The sequence below is a fragment of the Populus euphratica genome, unplaced genomic scaffold (assembly GCF_000495115.2).
Source record: "Populus euphratica unplaced genomic scaffold, PopEup_1.0 scaffold3.1, whole genome shotgun sequence".
NCBI classification, from domain to species: Eukaryota; Viridiplantae; Streptophyta; class Magnoliopsida; order Malpighiales; family Salicaceae; genus Populus; species Populus euphratica.
In genome coordinates, this window is record NW_011499847.1 from 2,859,905 (window position 1) to 2,878,054 (window position 18,150).

An 18,150-nucleotide genomic window follows, 5' to 3' on the forward strand; every position below is an offset into this window, starting at 1 on the left:
AAAATATGAATTTGCAAATTCAATTATACAAACAGAAGTGCCAAGTTCTTATATTGGTATGCATGAATCATTTGAGGAATGCTATGGTCTTCTGTTTCTAACCGAAGCAAAGTAATAACATTTTGCCCATGAGCCAAATGAACCACTGGGGCTGTTCCCTGCTCAATTAAAATTGCACTTCTATGAACTCTCTCTATCATGGAACGAATGATTGTGAAGTTTCTCCATCATGAGACGAATGATTAATGGCTTGGACCAAGACATGGATCGAACTTTCTTTCTCTTTTTTTATTTTCAAGAAGATGACCTAACAATCATTTGAATGGCCCTCGTTGAAGAACACATCAATGTTGCCCTTGTTCATGGTAACACACGATAACCACATTTAGATCCCAAATATTTTGGTTTTGATAAAAGCTACATATGTGATCACTCCAAGGGAACCTTCTGTTAATTATCTTGAAAATTAATTGCAAAAAATAAAACAGTAAAACGCAAGTAAAATTGTTAACAGGACAAAATATGAAGAAATGAATTGCCAACTGGGCAAAATCTCCTGGGAAACCAGCAGCATCTGAAGGGATCCAGCAGCGAAACAATGAGGGTGATCACTCACATGCATGTCATGTTTCGGTGTCAAGTAGCCACCCAGAACCTTGTGGTATGCTGTTCACCAGCAAAAATCCGAAACTCCAATTCCAAAGGTCTGAAACGAATCAAAACTGAATGAATATAAATCCAGCAGGGTAGCTCTACCTAGCTGCTCTCTTTAAATCTTGGCAGTAAGTCATCAGTGATGCAAAAGATTATGCCAGGTTCCTGCCATCTGATGCCAAGAGCTCGAGCCTGACACGATAAAAGATAGCTATCCCTTTTCTTCATAGAAATCAGTTGCAGTATTTGATAGCATGCCATTACTGGATTGCTATTTTTCACACTTCTTTTTATGTCATCATCATCACTGTTAAAAAGATCTCATCTTTTACTCTTAGTACAAAGATATGGCCAGTTATGTCCATCAGAAATCACCAATGGGTAAATATAAGGTAACGATATGGCCAGTTATTCCAAATAGTGAAATCGACCAATAAATTTTTGCATAGCTCTTCCCTTCTTTGTTTCTTTTGCTTTCTTTCTTGTCTCAGATTTGGCTTTTCCATGTTTTGTTGCTTTCCTCTGAAACTGTCACATCTCGCCATTTTTTGTACTACTTGGTGTTATGTCCTGAACACTAATTTTTTTACCCTCAATCCCTTTTCTACTTTCGGCTTTTCTGCATTTTGCCTTCCTTTTATCCATGCTTCAACATTAATACCACCAATATATGTCCATGAAAGTGCATTTTCAGATACACAGTTACGAAATGCAACTTAAACATCAAGGAGTAGGGTTTGCTTCTTCTTATATGCTTTCAGTTAATAGCTAGGTAGTAGCTACATGGTTGTTTGTAGTGAAACTAGTTTGTTCATAACCTAGGAAAGTTTCTGTGGATATTATAAAAGAAAGGAAAAGCATCGGGAAAAGTTTAAATTGAAATTGAAACCGATTCCTCTCTCCCCTGTCTGTATCTTGTCCTGCTTCATCTTGTGGTTCCAAAGAAGACTTGTCACTCCTTACGCCACCTCTTGGCAACATAGATTCTCCAACTGGCTCCAACCAACCACCAACACCACCTCTTTCTCCACCATTTATAAGCACTGCACCTTAGTCAATCAGAATCACAAATCACCTCTTCATTTAAAACCTGCTCTCTTACATTCACTTGTTTGGTGATCAGCACTCTTATTTTTGTATTTGCAAAGAGTCCCACCCTCTCTTTCCATCAAAATTTTAGACTTGACATTCAAGAACATGTCTTCAAGCTATCAAGCTTCCAGAAATTCAAGATCCGCTTGGACACCAAGGGAAAACAAACTGTTTGAAAAGGCACTAGCCTTGTTTGATAAGGACACACCGGACAGGTGGCAAAATATAGCCAAAGCTGTTGGTGGTGTGAAATCTGCCGAGGAAGTGAAGAAACACTATGAAATCCTTATTGAGGATCTTCATCATATCGAGTCTGGCCGCATTCCTATTCCCAAGTACAAGTCTAGTGGAAGCCGCAACAACACAAACAAAGAAGAAAGGTAATGCATTGTTTTCTGAAGCATATGCGCTGCTATATTAAAGAATGCCTACAATGTCTCAGGCACTGTAGATAGTAGATCCAACATGTGTTCAGTACCAAAATCACACCAAGAACCATAATTCCAAAACTTCAAGTCACAATGTCGAAATCTTTATGCCCATTTAGTGAAGTTAATTAGAACAAACTGCAGATGGCAACTGGCAATCTCCATATTGACTCATAGAGAGTCCTTCATGATTTCATGGCAGGGTAGGCCCATGTGCTAAGAGTGAAAATGGAAACTTTAGCTCTAAAGGGGTCCGTCAGTGTGTCTTCGTTCCAAAAAGCCAACCTGCTCAAACTCCTTTCTTCACTATCTTCTTATCATGTTCCTAGTTAAAAATCAAGCACAAATAGGATTTTGTGTTGAACCTTTTGACTTTTTTTCATATTTTGTAGGTGTAATTAACATTAAGAAATTATTCCAATATAATAATAATTCTAGTTTTTAAAAAATCTTAGGTTGTATATAAATTTTATAGGTGTAATTTTTGTTAATTCTTTATGTTGATATTTACTTATTTTTGTGATGATAAAAAAGGAAGAAAAAACTAGGAGAAAAATAATAGTTTTTTTTTTTTAATGAAGAAGGTCACTTGGAATATAGAGTCCTATTTCTGAGAGGAGAATAAATAAAATCATTTTTGTGTGATCACAGAAAATAAAAAAATAAATTGCAACGAAGATATAGAAAAGATAAAATTCCTTAATGAAAAGGTGACTTGAAATATCCAGTTCTAGTTGCAGAATAAATAAAATCAAGTTAACTATGTTTGCTTTACAGGCTTCTGAAGCATCTCAACCTGCAGTGAAGTCCAAGACTCGGACAGGCTACCTATTTATCATCCTGAAGGCAAGTTTGTGGAAAGTGGATGCTCCTATCATCATGAGATGAACTCTGTTTCTTTGTCCTTCTCTGCACTATGATTCATTTCATATCATCTTCCATTAGCTCCATTGTGATGAAACTATCCATGCTAGTAAGATGTTCTTCATTGCTCGATCCACCATCGCTCTTCTGATTAACAAGAAAATGAAATGAACACATTAATAGACTGATGACACAGGCTGCAAACTTAATCTTTACAGTAATTCAGGGATTCAGTCCTATGTTCTTCCTTCCAGATCTGCTTCATGTTTTGTGCACGTATACCCTTAAGGTTGCCTGGAAGAGAGGGTATCAAAGAAACCCTCGGCAAGAAATTGAGTCCTGTTCGAGTGATGTCCGATAACCAGAAAGGTGACCTTGTCTTTGGACATCTCAGCATAAAACAGTTTGTTGAAGAGCCCAACCACCGCCTAATTCCACTTAGATCAAGATTTCTGAATTATTTAGAGGCCTCTTTAAATGGGCCGTCATTTCAATTTGGGCCCACTTCATTAAATAGGCCTAAAAAGCTATGTTTTTTTTTAAGATTAATCATTATTTCAATAATGTTTTATTAAATTAAAAAAATTACAAATGTTTTCAACCCAACATTTCAATTTAGAAAAACTAAATTACTTAGGGATCGAGCCCTTAATAAAACATAAACGAAATTCATTTTTGAACTCCTTTTTATTTATTTATTTATCCAAACGAGTTATAAACCATTGATTTCGATGCAGAGCTCCCTTTTACTCCGTTCAAACAACAGTTGATAGACGGAATCAGATCTCCCTGGTTTTGCTTTCCGTCAATTTGCATACAAAGAGGCAAGGATTTTCTTGAGTTGCCTGTTGTAAGCGCACGGTCGTTCCGATTGAACCACATGACCTGCCTTCTCAACGTAATGCAACGTCGCTTTGCCCCCTAAAAGTCTCCTGCAATCATTTTTCATCATATAATTAATCGAGTGTGCAGCATAAGAAATTATATTTATGCGTAATTATTTAATTTCCTTTGAACATAAATGAAAAGCAACGAGTGATTACATGAGTATGACCTGTGCATGTTTCAAATTAATTTTTATTTGGAAATAAATTAAAAAATGTTTTTAGTTTTTATTTTTTTGCATTTCAAAACTACCTGTTTCCTTCTTCTTATCTTGGGGGAGAGGGAGCCACGGTCCCCATAAGTTATTTGAAAAGTAGGACTTCATCCCTATATCTGAGGAATTTCAATTAGGATCCTTTAACTCCATCCTTGTATTTAAAATAATTTCTATTAAACCCCTTTAAAAAGTTTTCCAATTACACTTGTGACCTCGCCAAGAAATTAATTGAATAAGTGCCTCACTGTGTAATGGACTCCTTACTCTTTCAAGTTGCGTGCGATTTCCTTGGTGAAAATTACGTCCTCCTCGCCCCATAAGAGATGTATCCTCTGTGCCTGTGGGTAACAAGGGATGTAGAAGTCCTTATCCTTCACTTGAACTGCCTCCAGAAGTTCAACTCTCTCCTTCTTGTGATTTATAAACATGTCCTGCAGCATGAGTTTTCAAGTATTTTACAATTTGATTCCTGTTTTATATATATGTATTAGTTTCTTTTGTTTTGAAAAGCATAAGTTAATTGGTAATTACTTGACCAAAGTTGATTGCTGCTTTTCTTTTAAATTTCCAAATTATCTTTTTATTTGTATTGAATTAATTTTAAAGTCTAAATTTAAAGTGTCATTATAGTTTTTAGTTCGTTTTTCTAGATGCATGCATAATTATCTTTACACTAGCATGCTATTTTATGAATGGGTTGAGCTCCTTTATATTTCTTAGTCTTGTTTAATTTTTTTTTAACATGGTACGAGAATTAATTATACAAGACACTGAAGCATATGTGTAGAAAGAAGATAGAAGAAGCCTAAGATGAGCTAAATGCAAGCTTTGAAACCATAAAGAAAAAATGATTCATAGCATAAAAGATGATATGATATGATATAAAAGAGATCATAAATCAAAAGTAGAAAAGTAAGCCAAAAAGATTTTCACTAGATAAATATGATAGCAACTACAAGATAAGAAAAATAATTAAGGTAATATTTGAAATTGTAATAATAATTATTTTTTAAAGTATTTTTTATTCAAAAATATATAATAATAATAATAATATTATTATTAACATAGCAAATCAAAACTATTTAAAATTAAAAAAATAAAAACAAAATCTAAAAATTTTCAAAAACACTTTTTAAATTTAAAAACAAACCTGGTGATATAAGTGAATATAGTTTTTAAAGAAAAGAAGATATTACTAGCTAGCCATGATGACGGAGAAGCATTATGCTATTTAAAAAAAAAAAAAAGAATAAAATATGAGTGTTAGACTGTTAAGTTGAATTATATCTGAAAAAAAATGTACTGTTAGTTGAATCTAGGATAGCACTGCATTGCTAAACTCCCCAAGGACTGGGAACAAAATTTTGTTACATGGTTCAGTGAAAAGACAAAAACTCGAGGGAAGTTGAATGCAATCGACGGGGCAATGATAGAAAGATTGTCCTCTAACTCAGAGATTTTATTGAGTGAAAAACTAGTTGTTGCTATGAGAAGAAGGACGACGAGGATATTACCTGGAAAATGTCTCCGTAGAAAAAATCAGGCATCGCTAAGGACTTGTAGGTACAAAGTACTGCAATTTTTTTCACATCCTCGAATGTTTCAGGAATTAGGAGTTCTGCCCATGATGAGAAGCCGATTCTTTCTAGGGCGGCACGAGAGATGGACTCGGTCAAGGCCATAACAGTGCAAGTGACAACCATTGAATCAACCAAGTCAGGGTACATCTCAGCCATCTTGAAGCCAACCATTCCTCCATAGCTTAACCCAACCAAAGTACACTTCTCCACACCAAGCTTCTTTAGACCCTTAGCCATACATTCTGCTTGAAAAGCCGGTGACCGCTCGGTTTTATCAGTGAATGAGCCTCCAAAGAAGAGGAGATCTGGAACATAAATAGCATAGTCCTTGGCCAGAGCTAGCATCTGAAATTGCCATGTTGAAATCCCATTAAATCCAAAACCATGAAGAAGCACCACAGCAGGTTTTCTCTTGGCTTGGTTGTGGATTTTGGTCTTACTTGGGTTTTCAGCTGGCGCCCAAAAGTGGACGACCGTCCCTGGTTCGATCTCTACTACTTGGGATCTCACGCCGACTAGCCTTAATAGGACACGCAACAAGGACATGTATATTGCTAAGCTTTTCCCCATTTTTCTCTTTCGTTGCTCGAGGGTGTGTGTGTGATTTGCTGATTTTGGCTTTGCTGCAGCAAGAAGGGAAGGTAGCCTCATGTATTGGATGGTGGAGGGTACTCTTTTTTGTCTCATGAGGACATCACCAGTTTTTTATGTTTAATTTTTTTAAAAAAAAATTATTTAAAATTATTTTTTAAATGTTTTTGGATCAAAATATTATTTAGATATATTTTAAAAAATCAAAATATTATTTCAAAATATTATTTCAAAATATTTTTTTAAAAATCAAAATATCAAATAAACTGTAATCAATCCAACTGCAGTTTAGTTACGAGGGCTATTTTCATTTGCGTTTGACTTTTTGTTGGAAACAATTACATAATTAACTCGTGAGTCACGTGAAATAAATTGATTTAAACAAAAACACTTTTTTAAATAATGACAAAATAACAGAATTTATAAAAAAAAAACAAGAAGATAAAATATAATAGTTTGTACATAACATAATTAGAAAATGCGACATGTAAGTTTGTTTGAGTTATTTAAAAAAATGTGAAATGGGCTGCATATAGAAAAAATAGAGAAAAAACAAATCTTAAAAGCATATTAAAAGTCTAACTATGATACATTGGTGTTATTAAAAATATTTTTACTGGAAGAATCCAGTAATATAAAGAAAGATTATTAACAATGAATGAAATGAGTTATATTTGTTACTAGAAATAAGTGAGACACTAATTACTTTTTAGCTATTTTTTAAAAAATATATATTATTTTGTCAATACTTTTAGAAATAAATGTTAATTTAAAAAAATTAGCCAATAAATTTATTGTCACTACTAGATTATAAGATTGTATTTTTTTACTTTCACATAATTACAACTCGCATTATCGATCCATTTTTTTTATAACTTTTGGTTAGTATCTCAAAACAAAAAAGACAAAGATAGTGGAAATAGAGAAGACAATACAAAAAATAAAACTGGGATAAAATTATGTTTAATATTAATGTTCAAAATAAAATGATTGTCTCTATATCTTATTTGGTCATGTTAGACAAGATAGAACAAAATATTAAAAAGTTTATTTTATCATTAATATGAATTGTTATAAAACTTACATATTTTTTTAAAAAAATATTTTATTTATTTATTTATTATTTTAGTTTATATTAAATGTTGAAATTAATAATATTATAATAACCCTAGTTAAGAAACCATGACTAACTTGATAGGTTAATTCAGGGGCTGAAATGGTCAGAATTTAAAAAAAAATAGAGGAAGAATTGACTCGATATAACCCAGTCAAAAATCCAGGTCAACTTGAAATAAAACATGACTCAAAACCTTGTTGATTTTTTTTTAAAAAAAAAATTAAGTCATCTAATAGGACCCTCTTGACCCATAACCTGAACCTTGTCTCGGGTTAACTCTCGAGTTGATTTTTAAAATTATGATAATAATAATTTTTATCTATTTATTGACTCGAGTCAAACTGTGTTAATCTTCCAGGTCTGTAACTCAAGTCTTGCTTCAGTTGACCCTAAAGTCAAGTTTTAAAACTACAATAATAATAATTTTTATCCTTACATTGATTCAAATTGACCCTTTTAATTCATGATTGGAGTTTTGCCTTGATATAACTCTCGGATTAAGTTTTAAAACTATAATAATAATTATTTTTATTCTATGTTGACTTGGATCAACTCGGGTTGGTCCTCTTAACAAGGAACTTGTCCTTAACCTGAGTTGAGTATCGAGTCAAATTTTAAAATTATAATAATAAATATTTTTATTCATACTACCTCAAATTAACTTAATTAGTGATTCAAGTCTTAATCAATGATCCAAACTTTGTCTTGAATCGACCTCTAAAATGGATTTTAAAACTATTATATTAATAGTTTTTATGTTTACGTATTGTAGTTGGAAAATTTTAAAATTACAAAACTTTTTAAAATAATATTTTAAAAATAAAAAATACGTATTGTAGTTGGAAAATTTTAAAATTGCAAAACTTTTTAAAATAATATTTTTTTTAAAAAATACTGTTTTTAGAAATATATTCCATTTATAACTCATGTTTTATATATATAAAAAATCACTTTAGAATTATTATAAAAATAATTTTTTTTATATCTCTATTTATATTTTTAATCAAACACATTTTCATTTACACTGTCATCATACCAACCAAACGTCACCTTTGGGAGACAGACTAAATACAGCTTCAATTTCAAGTGTAACTTGGACGTATTTCTAGATTGTACAATTGGAGCAGGCTCTTAAGCAGTCAAGGTTCAGATTAATTCATAATTATCAATCTAATTATGTAGTTTTGACAATAATTGGTTTATAATTGCCTGGAAAACTTTTTCAAACTTCCAACTTTCACTTACATAATTTATGGCAATCAAATCTCCATACCCAACTCGAACGTAAACAAGACAGACAATAAATGGGAGACGGGTACAAGGCAATAAATGCGAGACGGGTACAAGGCCGTCGCAACTCGAAGATAAACAAGACAGGCAATAATTGCGAGACGGGACCAAGGCCGTCGCCCTGTTTTTTGTTTTTATTTTCCATGCAAAGAGACAAGAATTTTCTTGAGTTGCCTGTTGTAGGCAAACGGGCGTTCCAATGGAACCGCATGGCCTCCCTTCTCTATGTAATGCAATGGCGCTTTCCCAGCTAGTAATTTCCTGCAAGCATGGTTCAATTTTCAAAATATAACTAATTCATGCAAGGATAAGATTTGCCTCTGGTTGGATTAGCGAAATTAAAGAATTTTGTCTTGTTAATTCTATCTAGTCGGATTTAATGCCAAGTAAGATTAATTAAATAATTAAATGGTGTCATCCTCACTCACTCTTGCAAATTGCGAGCGACTTCCATGTTGAAAATTATGTCTTCCTCTCCCCACAAGAGATGTATCCTCTTCGCTGTATTCTGCATAAATCAAGAACATTAAATGAATAGTGAGTGGCGAAGAAGAGTGGCCATGGAAGCTACATTTTCTTCTTTTTTTTTTTGTCCTTCAGCAGATGCTTCGGCATGAATTACACTAGCACAATATTGTGATTGGATTTGCTCCTTTTTAGAAACAAAGCTTCATTAGAGCGAGATGCCATGTTTTCAGGTCACCTTGGCAGAGCAAGGTCAAGAGTTTCTACTATTGAATAAAGGCCAAAAACATCTTTTCAATGACATCTTTAGTGCATTAATGGATAGTTGAAGATACTTTATTTTTCAATGTTGTTAACCGATGGAGGTTTTTTTATTGCTTTTTTTTTTAAAAAAAAAAAGAAAAAAGAAAAACTGAAGACTGGGCTAGTCACCCTGCTGCATGCCAGCTTTGTATTTTATTTTATTTTTTTAAAAATGATGTGGTGTGTGTGCGCGCAGTTAATTATGACCTGGGGGTAAGAAGGGAGGCTGAAGTCCTTGTCCTTTACGATGAGTGCGTCCAGAAGCTCTACTCTTTCCTTCCTGTTGATATCATATGCGGTCTGTCGGCATTGAAAATTGTCAAAAAGTAATTAATGAGCTATTTAATTTCTGGAATAAAAGAAAAATGAGGATGGATAGCAAAAATCAAGAAAGGAAAAGGAAGCCTAGTCTGATGTTATAGATATTTTTTCCTTCTCCTTGAGATGCCTTTTAAACTTACAATGCAATCACCACTGGATCCGCCACTAATCCAAAGACCATTAGTGTGCCCACAGCCTTTCCTCACCGTTATTATTTATCAGGTTCTCAAAAGGAAATAAAAATAAGCATACCATTATTAGAATTTTATAACCTCCAATCTAAGGGACATAGACATGAAAAAATCCCCTTGATTTCAAATATTATCCCTGTATATCATGGTATATAAAATATTACTTACTACTTTAATTTTTGAAATTAAATTAACTTTTTAATATAGTATTAAAATTTTAATGACTAATCGAATTTAAATCTTATTATTTTTATTTATATAATAAAAAATAATTTGAATTTATATAAATTTTAAACTTAAAAATTTTTCACTTAAAAAATATATTAAATAATAACATGTGCCCCCGTGAAAAGTTTATTATGTGTTCCTATCAGCGTCTAAAGATGACTAACAGCAACATAAAGCACCCATAGAAAGGATGTTGGGCAGTTCTTTCTTCCTTCGACCTTCACTTATGTTTTATAGATCCAAAGTTAGCACATAATACAAATATTTTAAGAAGGAGCATAAGATAGACTACCTCGAAAACATCTTTGTATAAAAAGTGAGGCATCCACAGAGATTTGTAGGTGGAAACGTCTACAATTTTTTTCACACCTTCGACTGTGTCAGGAACCAAATGTTTTACCCACGATGGGAAGCCAATTCTCTCAAGGCTAGCACGACTAATGGACTCTGTCAAGGCCATAACAGAGCAGCTCACAACGAAGGAATCGACCAAGTCAGGGAACATCTCAGCCATCTTGAACCCCACCATCCCTCCATAGCTCAATCCAACCAGGGTACACTTCTCTACACCGAGCTTCCTTAGACACTTAGCCATGCATTCTGCTTGAAAAGCTGGTGACCGCTCAGTTCTATCTGTGACCGAGCCTCCAAAGAAGAGGAAATCTGGCACGTAAACTGAGTACTCTTTAGCCAATGCTAGCACCTGAAATTGCCAACTTAGAATGCCATTAAATCCAAAACCATGAAGAAACACCACAGCAGGTTTGCTCGGTTTGTTCTCGGCTTGTTTGAGGTTGTTGGTCTTCTTTGCAGTTTCATTTGGAGCCCATATGTGCACGATTGTTCCTGGCTCAATCTCCACTGACTGGGGTCTCACTCCGGCTAGTCCTAATATGGCACGCAAGAAGGACGTGTAAATGGCTATACTGTTCACCATCTTTCTCTGATCTTCCTAATTTGTCTAGGCTTCTGTGTACACAGAAGGATATGGTGGAGGAATTTATGGTATGTTGGTTGATACTTCACTTCGTGAGCTTGCGGCTGCGGGTGCTTTTAAAACATACAGCAGCTCGTAAATATTTAATTAAAAAAATAATTTATTATGCATGAATTTTATAGTAAATTGTATATAAAACGCAGGAAGAAGGAAAACAACAAATTGCTGCTTTTTTGTGCTTTAAAAAATGATACCATGCTTTACTGTTTACTAAACAGTCAAAGCTGCCCCAATGAAGAATAGCTTTACCTTTTTTGGCAGACCGAGTTCGGTTTAAAATACAAAATATATTAAACTGGGTTTAATTTAATAAAATAAAAAAATATTTTTTATTTTTTAATTGTATTTTATTTAATTGATGATATAGTATTTGTAGAATTTGATCGGAATTCTAATTTTATTCATGATTATATTTTACAAGTTATGTTATTATATATTTAAGAAACCATAAAAATTATTGGATAAATTTAAAACATGATGAAATTATAGATAATTGAATAAAATAATAAAAAATATTTTATATAAAGTATTATTTATTTTATGATATAATAATCATAGTTAAATCTATAATATTTAAATTAAAACTTATCAATATTAATATATATATTTTTTAATTATTCTATAACTTTAATTTTAAAAGCATTTTTAACTAAACACATTAAATTATTTTTTATTTAAATTTAATTTTAACCACAATTTTAAACAAACATATATATTTCCAAATCAATTTTAACTAAAAATATTTTTTATAAATTTTTTTTTTAAATTACAACCTTAACAACAATCATAATATCAAACACATTAAAAGTAGATATTTTATTGCTTTTCCGTCAAGAGAAAAAGTTTAAGATGTTATAATATATATATATTTTCTTTCATACAATTTATATTATTTTTTAATATATATTTTTAAAAAAGGTTTTTTTAAAATTAAAATTTAAACAATTTTATTATTATTTTATATTTGATTTTATCAAATAAAATAAAAATAATATAACTCAAACTTCTAATTACTTAAACAAAATTTGAAACGACATTGTAGTGTCTCCGGTCTGATCATCAGGACAACTTGTCCCGAAACTGTTGTCGCCCAAAATAATTCACCAACCTAAAGTTTGTCATCTTGGGAGCTTCCCAACCATAAAACTGTCGCATGCTTTTTTGAAGTTGCTCACGTCCACATAATAATGATAGCTTGGTTCTTATAGAAGTGAGAGGACCACCTTTCCTTTTGCGAGTTGGACCCAGAAACTTCCCATGATAATGATCGCTGGCTAGTTTTTCAATATTAAAAAATTATTTTACTTATTATTATATGAGTTTTTAATATATAAATTATATTATTCTTATGCTAAATCATCCATTTTTCATCACCAGCCATTTTTATCTTGTCTTTGATTTTCTGAATTTTTACAACTCTTGGATTTAAAGTTGATCCCAGTCACTTGAAACCTCTTCTTGCCATGTTAATAAATTCAGCTAAGGTCCTTTTTGTTTAATAAAAAGTGATGTTTGGAAAATTATTTTCTAAATTTTATTTATTTATTTATTATTAAAAAAGTTAATCAATAAAAAATAATAATGATAAAATTTATTATCATCTGCAAATTAAGGTTTTTGGCCCCACCCACTTCTTAGTCTGATCATTCTTGCTTGCATTCTTTTATTGATTAACTTTTTTTAATCCAGAACGGGGAAGAGACACCTTGAAAGAAACAGCAAACGTGAAATTTTCGTCGGCAACGGGGAGGAGGAATCAGAAAGGATGTGAAACAGCTGTTGTTCTATAATTGGAAATAAATAATAATATTAAAGGAGGAAGGAAGGAGTTTAAGTGAGGGTTGGTGGGTGGGTCCTCCATTTTCTCAAGGAGGAGTCCAACGATAAATTTGATTTCATAGAAGGTTGTTTTAGTCACTATACTTACAAAAAGTATTTTAATTGGCCAAGATCTTTGTATGTCCATGGTTACGAGGTTGCAAGGAACTATGTAATCAACACGTGCTCATCCGGCATCGGTGTTTGTTAAAATTTTCTCGTGGAGCACTGTTTTTGTGTTCGCATGTATTTTAAAATTGTGTATGAGTTAAAAAATATTAAATTAGTATTTTTTTTATTTTTTTTATATTTTTCACATGCTATTATAAAAAATAATAAAATAAAATATAAAAAATATTTTAATATTTTTTAAATATACCTTTGAAAACCAAAGATAAACAAGTCACGCGGGTCACTTGGAACGAGAGGCTCCCAATTTTCTAATTCTTGTTAATTTTTTAAACTAATAACTAGTTAAATTTTAGATTTGGTTTCAATAAAAAATATTAATTTTTATTTAATTTAATTTTAAATAATAAAATTTAAAAAAAAATCTCAAAATTTTCCAATGTAAAAAATTAGCAACCAAAAACATAAGGACTCAATTTAATATAAAATCTCAAAATTTTTCAATGTAAAAAATTAGCAACCAAAAACATAAGGACTCAATTTAATATAAAAAATAAAATAAATATTAATGAATAAAATTAAAAAAATCAATTCAAAATAAATATCAATTAAAAAATAAAAATATAATATAATAGCAAAAAACTAAAAATGAAGAAATCATAAAAAAAAATCATTCTAAAAACTATCTCAAATAAGATAAATGGTAATCAAAACAATATAAATCAAATTTAATGAAATTGAAAATAAATTTTAATTTTAAAGATTATTTGAAATAAAATAAATAAATAAAATAGAAATCAAATACAAACTAAAAACACAACGAAATATTGCTTTGAAATTTTAAATGGTGAGACGTGAAATTCAAGAAAAAGAAAAGGAAAATAATGTTTAAGCTTGTATTTTATTTTTGTTTTTCAAATCAAATTGAGGTCTAGAATGATAAAAGTGTCCTTGCCTAATAACATCGACGTGTCAACAAAGAGCGGTAAATAAGCTTTTTACAGAGTATTTTATTCATGAAACTGAGAGTTTTAATTTTATTAATTATAATAAATAATTGATAACACTATGATGGTAATTATCTTATAAAAAATCCCTTAACTTAGATAATAGTATAAGTACATTGGATATTTTTTAAATAAAAGAGTAGTGTTACGTAGATGTGATGTTCCATGTCAAGAAGTGTGGATAATTTATTGTCCTTTATATTGAGGGGATTTTTTTTCATAATTTTTTAAAGTCATTTGTAGTTTGTTTGATAAAAAAATTGTATTTTTTCTTTGTAAAATTTTGTCACAACCAAACATAGCTTTAAGCTTTAAAGTGCTTAGCCCAAACACATGGACCGAGCCTCATGGACACAGCAAAACTCAAAAGAAAAACAAAGCAGCCCATAAAGTTTATTCAATTATTTAATATTGAAAGCTAGCCCGTCCAAAACAACAAAGAGAATGCATGCTTATATCTGGAGTTCACGGTTCTTTTTGCTTCCAGGTGCTGCTGCTCATGGCTGACGGTGGCCGGTGTGGAGGAGCTGACCCACAGTGGCAGCTTGCTGTGGAGGGGAGCTAATTATTTCGGTGTTTTCTGCTTGAGAGGTCACGGGTTTCTGTGTGTGAGAATGTGGGAAGCAGTTGTTTTTTTTCCTGTGTTTTCTTCTCCCCAGGCTACTTCTCTCAAGCTGCTTGGGTTACACGACAAACGAGAACGACCTAGAGCCTATGATCTATGTTATCTTAAATTATTGATGTTTAGGAATTGATACTGGCCATTGGTTGAAGCTATGAACACATACTTGTCTAGCTATGCAGCTGGAAACTGGAGCACACAAGAATATTTTTACATTTTGAGCAGTATCAGGTAGTCTTTTTGGAAAATAATTGGAGGTGTTTTTGGTACTATCAAAGCTGGAACCTTGTCTTAGCATGCAGTACGAGAATTGGGGTGTAAATTGGCATAAAAGTTGTGGCATGGTAAAGAAATGAGGGAAAAATTATGGCTGAAATAAGGTTACTTGGACATTTGTTTATTTTGTTTTCATGGGAGTAAGACAGTGAAGATTGAAATTTTAGTTGGTTTTAATTTGGTTCCTGAATTTTTGGAACTTTTCAAGGGAGTCCCCGATCAACCCTAATCTTTTGGATTTTTTTCAATTTCACCTTTAGATGTTTTCAATTGGATGCTTACATTTATGTGCTTTTTACATAAAGGTTTTTATTGTTGAAATTAATCAATTTGACCCTCATTCAAACTTTAATCTTTAAATTGTTTTTAATTGAACCCTTGATTATATCAATTTGGCATTTTTGAGTTTGAATTGTATTCCTAATCTTTCAATCTTTGTAAATTAATCTAAAATAGGCCTTAAAACTTGGTTTTTCTTTAGCCAAGTCCTTAATTAGATCAATTAAACTAATTAAAGGTTTAATTAAGTTCTTGAACTTAATCAATTGATCTAAATTTAGTCAAATTGACTTTCTAACTTAATTTTGCTCTTGATTAAGCCCTTTGTTAAATCAACTAGATAAAAAAAAAGTTCAATTGAGTCCTGGAACTTAATTATTTTGCAAGTTTGCACCTATCTTTAATATCTTTTTTTAATTTGATCTCAAATTCTCATTATTTTCTTTAATTAGACACTCAATTTGAAATGTGTTCACACCTAACTGGTTTTAAGATATTATTTTAAACATGTTATTAAAAATGATAAATCTTGAGTTTGCTTGCTTGTCTTGACTCAGACGTATTATTTTAATAAATAATTAATTTAAATATGTTTTATGTTTTTTAAGTTGAAAAAATCAAAACTTTTGCAAAAATAAAAATTTTATATGGTTTACTTAAAAAAAAATGAAAGAAGGAAATCAAATAGAAAAATAGAGTAGAAAAAAATAGAGTTCAAAAAATTAGAACAATATATAACTCATTAACCACGTTTAAGGGAAGAGATTCTTAAATCACTACACCCTTGTCTTGAAGTCTGAAGTGTTGATAGTACTGGTATACGTCAAGAAATTCTTAAATTACCATGTAATGTATCCCATTTGGGAGTGTTGTGATTTTGGCTTTTGCTTCTAAAATGTGCTTTTTTTCTTGTTTTAAAAATATTAAATTGATTTTTTAAAATATTTTTATAATTAATTTTAATATATTAAAGTTAAAAAAATATTAATAGAAATTATTTAAAACAAAAACACTTTTAAAATGAAATATACAGCACAACATCAAACATGCTAGAAATGAAGTCTTGGTTTCGTTCATATTTTTAAGGATCAAAATATTTTTTTTTAAAAAATATTTTAATGTATTTTTAAATAAAAAACAAGATATAATTAAAAATTTAATTGACGTAACAAAATTCCGTCAAGAACTCGGATGTAACGCATTAACTATTTTTTTTTTAATAAAAATGATATCCTTTTTTTTTATTAAATAAATAAAAATTGAGGATCGATATATCTGATAACCCAATAATTAGGTTGAAAACCTAGCGAACTTCTCATAATTTTAATTTCCTCAATTATTATTATACAACAAAAAATATTATTTACATTAGTTATCCCAATTTTTAAACATGTTATTAAAAATGATAAATTTTGAGTTTGCTTGCCTATGTTGACTCAAACGTATTATTTTAAGAAATAATTAATTTAAACATGTTTTATGTTTTTTAAGTTAAAAAAATCAAAACTTTTGCAAAAATAAAAATTTTATATGGTTTACTGTAAAAAAAATGAAAGAAGGAAATCAAATAGAAAAATAGAGTAGAAAAAAAATAGAGTTCAAAAAATTAGAACAATATATAACTCATTAACCACGTTTAAGGGAAGAGATTCTTAAATCACTACACCCTTGTCTTGAAGTCTAAAGTGTCGATGGTACTGGTATACGTCAAGAAATTCTTAAATTAGCATGTAATGTATCCCATTTGGGAGTGTTGTGATTTTGGCTTTTGCTTCTAAAATGTGCTTGTTTTAAAAATATTAAATTGATTTTTTTAAATATTTTTATAATTAATTTTGATATATTAAAGTTAAAAAAATATTAATAGGAATTATTTAAAACAAAAACACTTTTAAAATGAAATATACAGTACAACATCAACACATGCTAGAAATGAAGTCTTCGTTTCGTTCATATTCTCAAGGATTAAAATATATTTTTTTTAAAAAAATATTTTAATGTATTTTTAAATAAAAAACAAGATATAATTAAAAATTTAATTGACGTAACAAAATTCGGTCAAGAACTCGGATATAACCCATTAACTATTTATTTTTTTTAACAAGAATGATATCCTTTTGTTTTATTAAAAAAATAAAAATTGAGGATCGATGTGTGATAACCCAATGATTAGGTTGAAAACCTAGTGAACTGGTCAAAATCAATAAAGATAAAATTCTCATAATTTTAATTTTCTCAATTATTATTATACAATAAAAAATATTATTTACATTAGTTATCCCAATACCCATTTAAGTTTCTAATAAATAAAATTATACTAAAATAACATGTTTTTTGATTTTTGTGATTTGATCTAGAAACTAGTATTGATTATAAGAATTCAAATATTTTTTTTAGATTAATATGAGTATCTAAGTTAGTTTATGTATATCTTAATTAATTTTATAGATACTAAAATTTGAATAAAACTTAAATTAAAATTGTTTTTAAAATAAATTCAAAACTAAACTAATCAAACTATATTCAGATATCTTATACATACGCTTGTATATATAACAGGAATTCATAATCCATTATTTAAATAACGTGGAGCGTCATACGTTGTAAAGTTGAAATAAAATATAGACGACACGTAAGGTCCTCGTAATTAACGAAAGAAACCTCACAACTGTGCATCACTGTTCGAAAAACGTGATTATTATTTCCATAGCTTCTAATCTTATTGAAAATGTCACAATCTAACAGTATATTCAAGTGGTTTTACAGTGTTTTTTTTTTTTACTGTAATCTTTGGTG

The 18,150-nt window shown here is 30.4% G+C and overlaps 3 protein-coding genes and 1 long non-coding RNA gene across 5 annotated transcripts; 1 reads left to right on the plus strand and 3 right to left on the minus strand.

Annotated features, from left to right (window-relative positions):
- The first annotated feature begins 1,243 nt into the window (after positions 1-1,243).
- On the plus strand, positions 1,244-3,168 carry LOC105142450 (protein RADIALIS-like 4). Its single transcript, XM_011050092.1, has 2 exons — positions 1,244-2,126; positions 2,952-3,168. Exons 1-2 carry the CDS (start codon positions 1,852-1,854, stop codon positions 2,977-2,979), a joined length of 303 nt encoding a protein of 100 aa, XP_011048394.1. The 5' UTR covers positions 1,244-1,851; the 3' UTR covers positions 2,980-3,168.
- LOC105142446 (uncharacterized) lies at positions 3,083-18,129 on the minus strand. Its single transcript, XR_845560.1, has 3 exons — positions 18,119-18,129; positions 12,405-12,417; positions 3,083-3,565 (listed from the first exon to the last, which is right to left on the minus strand). It is a non-coding gene; the product is annotated as an uncharacterized LOC105142446 (long non-coding RNA).
- LOC105142437 (epoxide hydrolase 3-like) lies at positions 3,717-6,373 on the minus strand. Its single transcript, XM_011050073.1, has 3 exons — positions 5,655-6,373; positions 4,405-4,571; positions 3,717-3,970 (listed from the first exon to the last, which is right to left on the minus strand). The coding sequence occupies exons 1-3, from the start codon at positions 6,369-6,371 to the stop codon at positions 3,844-3,846; spliced, it is 1,011 nt and encodes a 336-aa protein (XP_011048375.1). The 5' UTR covers positions 6,372-6,373; the 3' UTR covers positions 3,717-3,843.
- On the minus strand, positions 8,807-11,261 carry LOC105142423 (epoxide hydrolase 4-like). 2 transcript variants are annotated; one of them, XM_011050053.1, is made up of 4 exons: positions 10,519-11,261; positions 9,694-9,786; positions 9,147-9,226; positions 8,807-8,979 (listed from the first exon to the last, which is right to left on the minus strand). In XM_011050053.1, the coding sequence occupies exons 1-4, from the start codon at positions 11,161-11,163 to the stop codon at positions 8,853-8,855; spliced, it is 945 nt and encodes a 314-aa protein (XP_011048355.1). In that variant the 5' UTR covers positions 11,164-11,261; the 3' UTR covers positions 8,807-8,852. The 2 variants fall into 2 exon arrangements, with proteins under 2 accessions (XP_011048355.1, XP_011048363.1); XM_011050061.1 differs by lacking the exons at positions 8,807-8,979; positions 9,147-9,226 and adding an exon at positions 9,234-9,454 and having other exon boundaries at positions 9,659-9,786.
- Positions 18,130-18,150: the final 21 nt, after the last annotated feature.

Bases quoted from the DNA above. Each gene is read 5' to 3' on its own strand.
- LOC105142450 (XM_011050092.1), top strand. From the start codon at position 1,852: ATGTCTTCAAGCTATCAAGCTTCCAGAAATTCAAGATCCGCTTGGACA. The intron at 2,127-2,951 runs GTAATGCATTGT...TTTGCTTTACAG, and splicing joins AACACAAACAAAGAAGAAAG to GCTTCTGAAGCATCTCAACC.
- LOC105142437 (XM_011050073.1), bottom strand. From the start codon at position 6,371: ATGAGGCTACCTTCCCTTCTTGCTGCAGCAAAGCCAAAATCAGCAAAT. The intron at 4,572-5,654 runs GTAATATCCTCG...CTCATGCTGCAG, and splicing joins TCTACGGAGACATTTTCCAG to GACATGTTTATAAATCACAA. The intron at 3,971-4,404 runs GTAAGGAGTCCA...AAATGATTGCAG, and splicing joins ATCGCACGCAACTTGAAAGA to GAGACTTTTAGGGGGCAAAG.
- LOC105142423 (XM_011050053.1), bottom strand. From the start codon at position 11,163: ATGGTGAACAGTATAGCCATTTACACGTCCTTCTTGCGTGCCATATTA. The intron at 9,787-10,518 runs GTAGTCTATCTT...CAATGCCGACAG, and splicing joins TATACAAAGATGTTTTCGAG to ACCGCATATGATATCAACAG. The intron at 9,227-9,693 runs GTCATAATTAAC...TGATTTATGCAG, and splicing joins GCCTCCCTTCTTACCCCCAG to AATACAGCGAAGAGGATACA.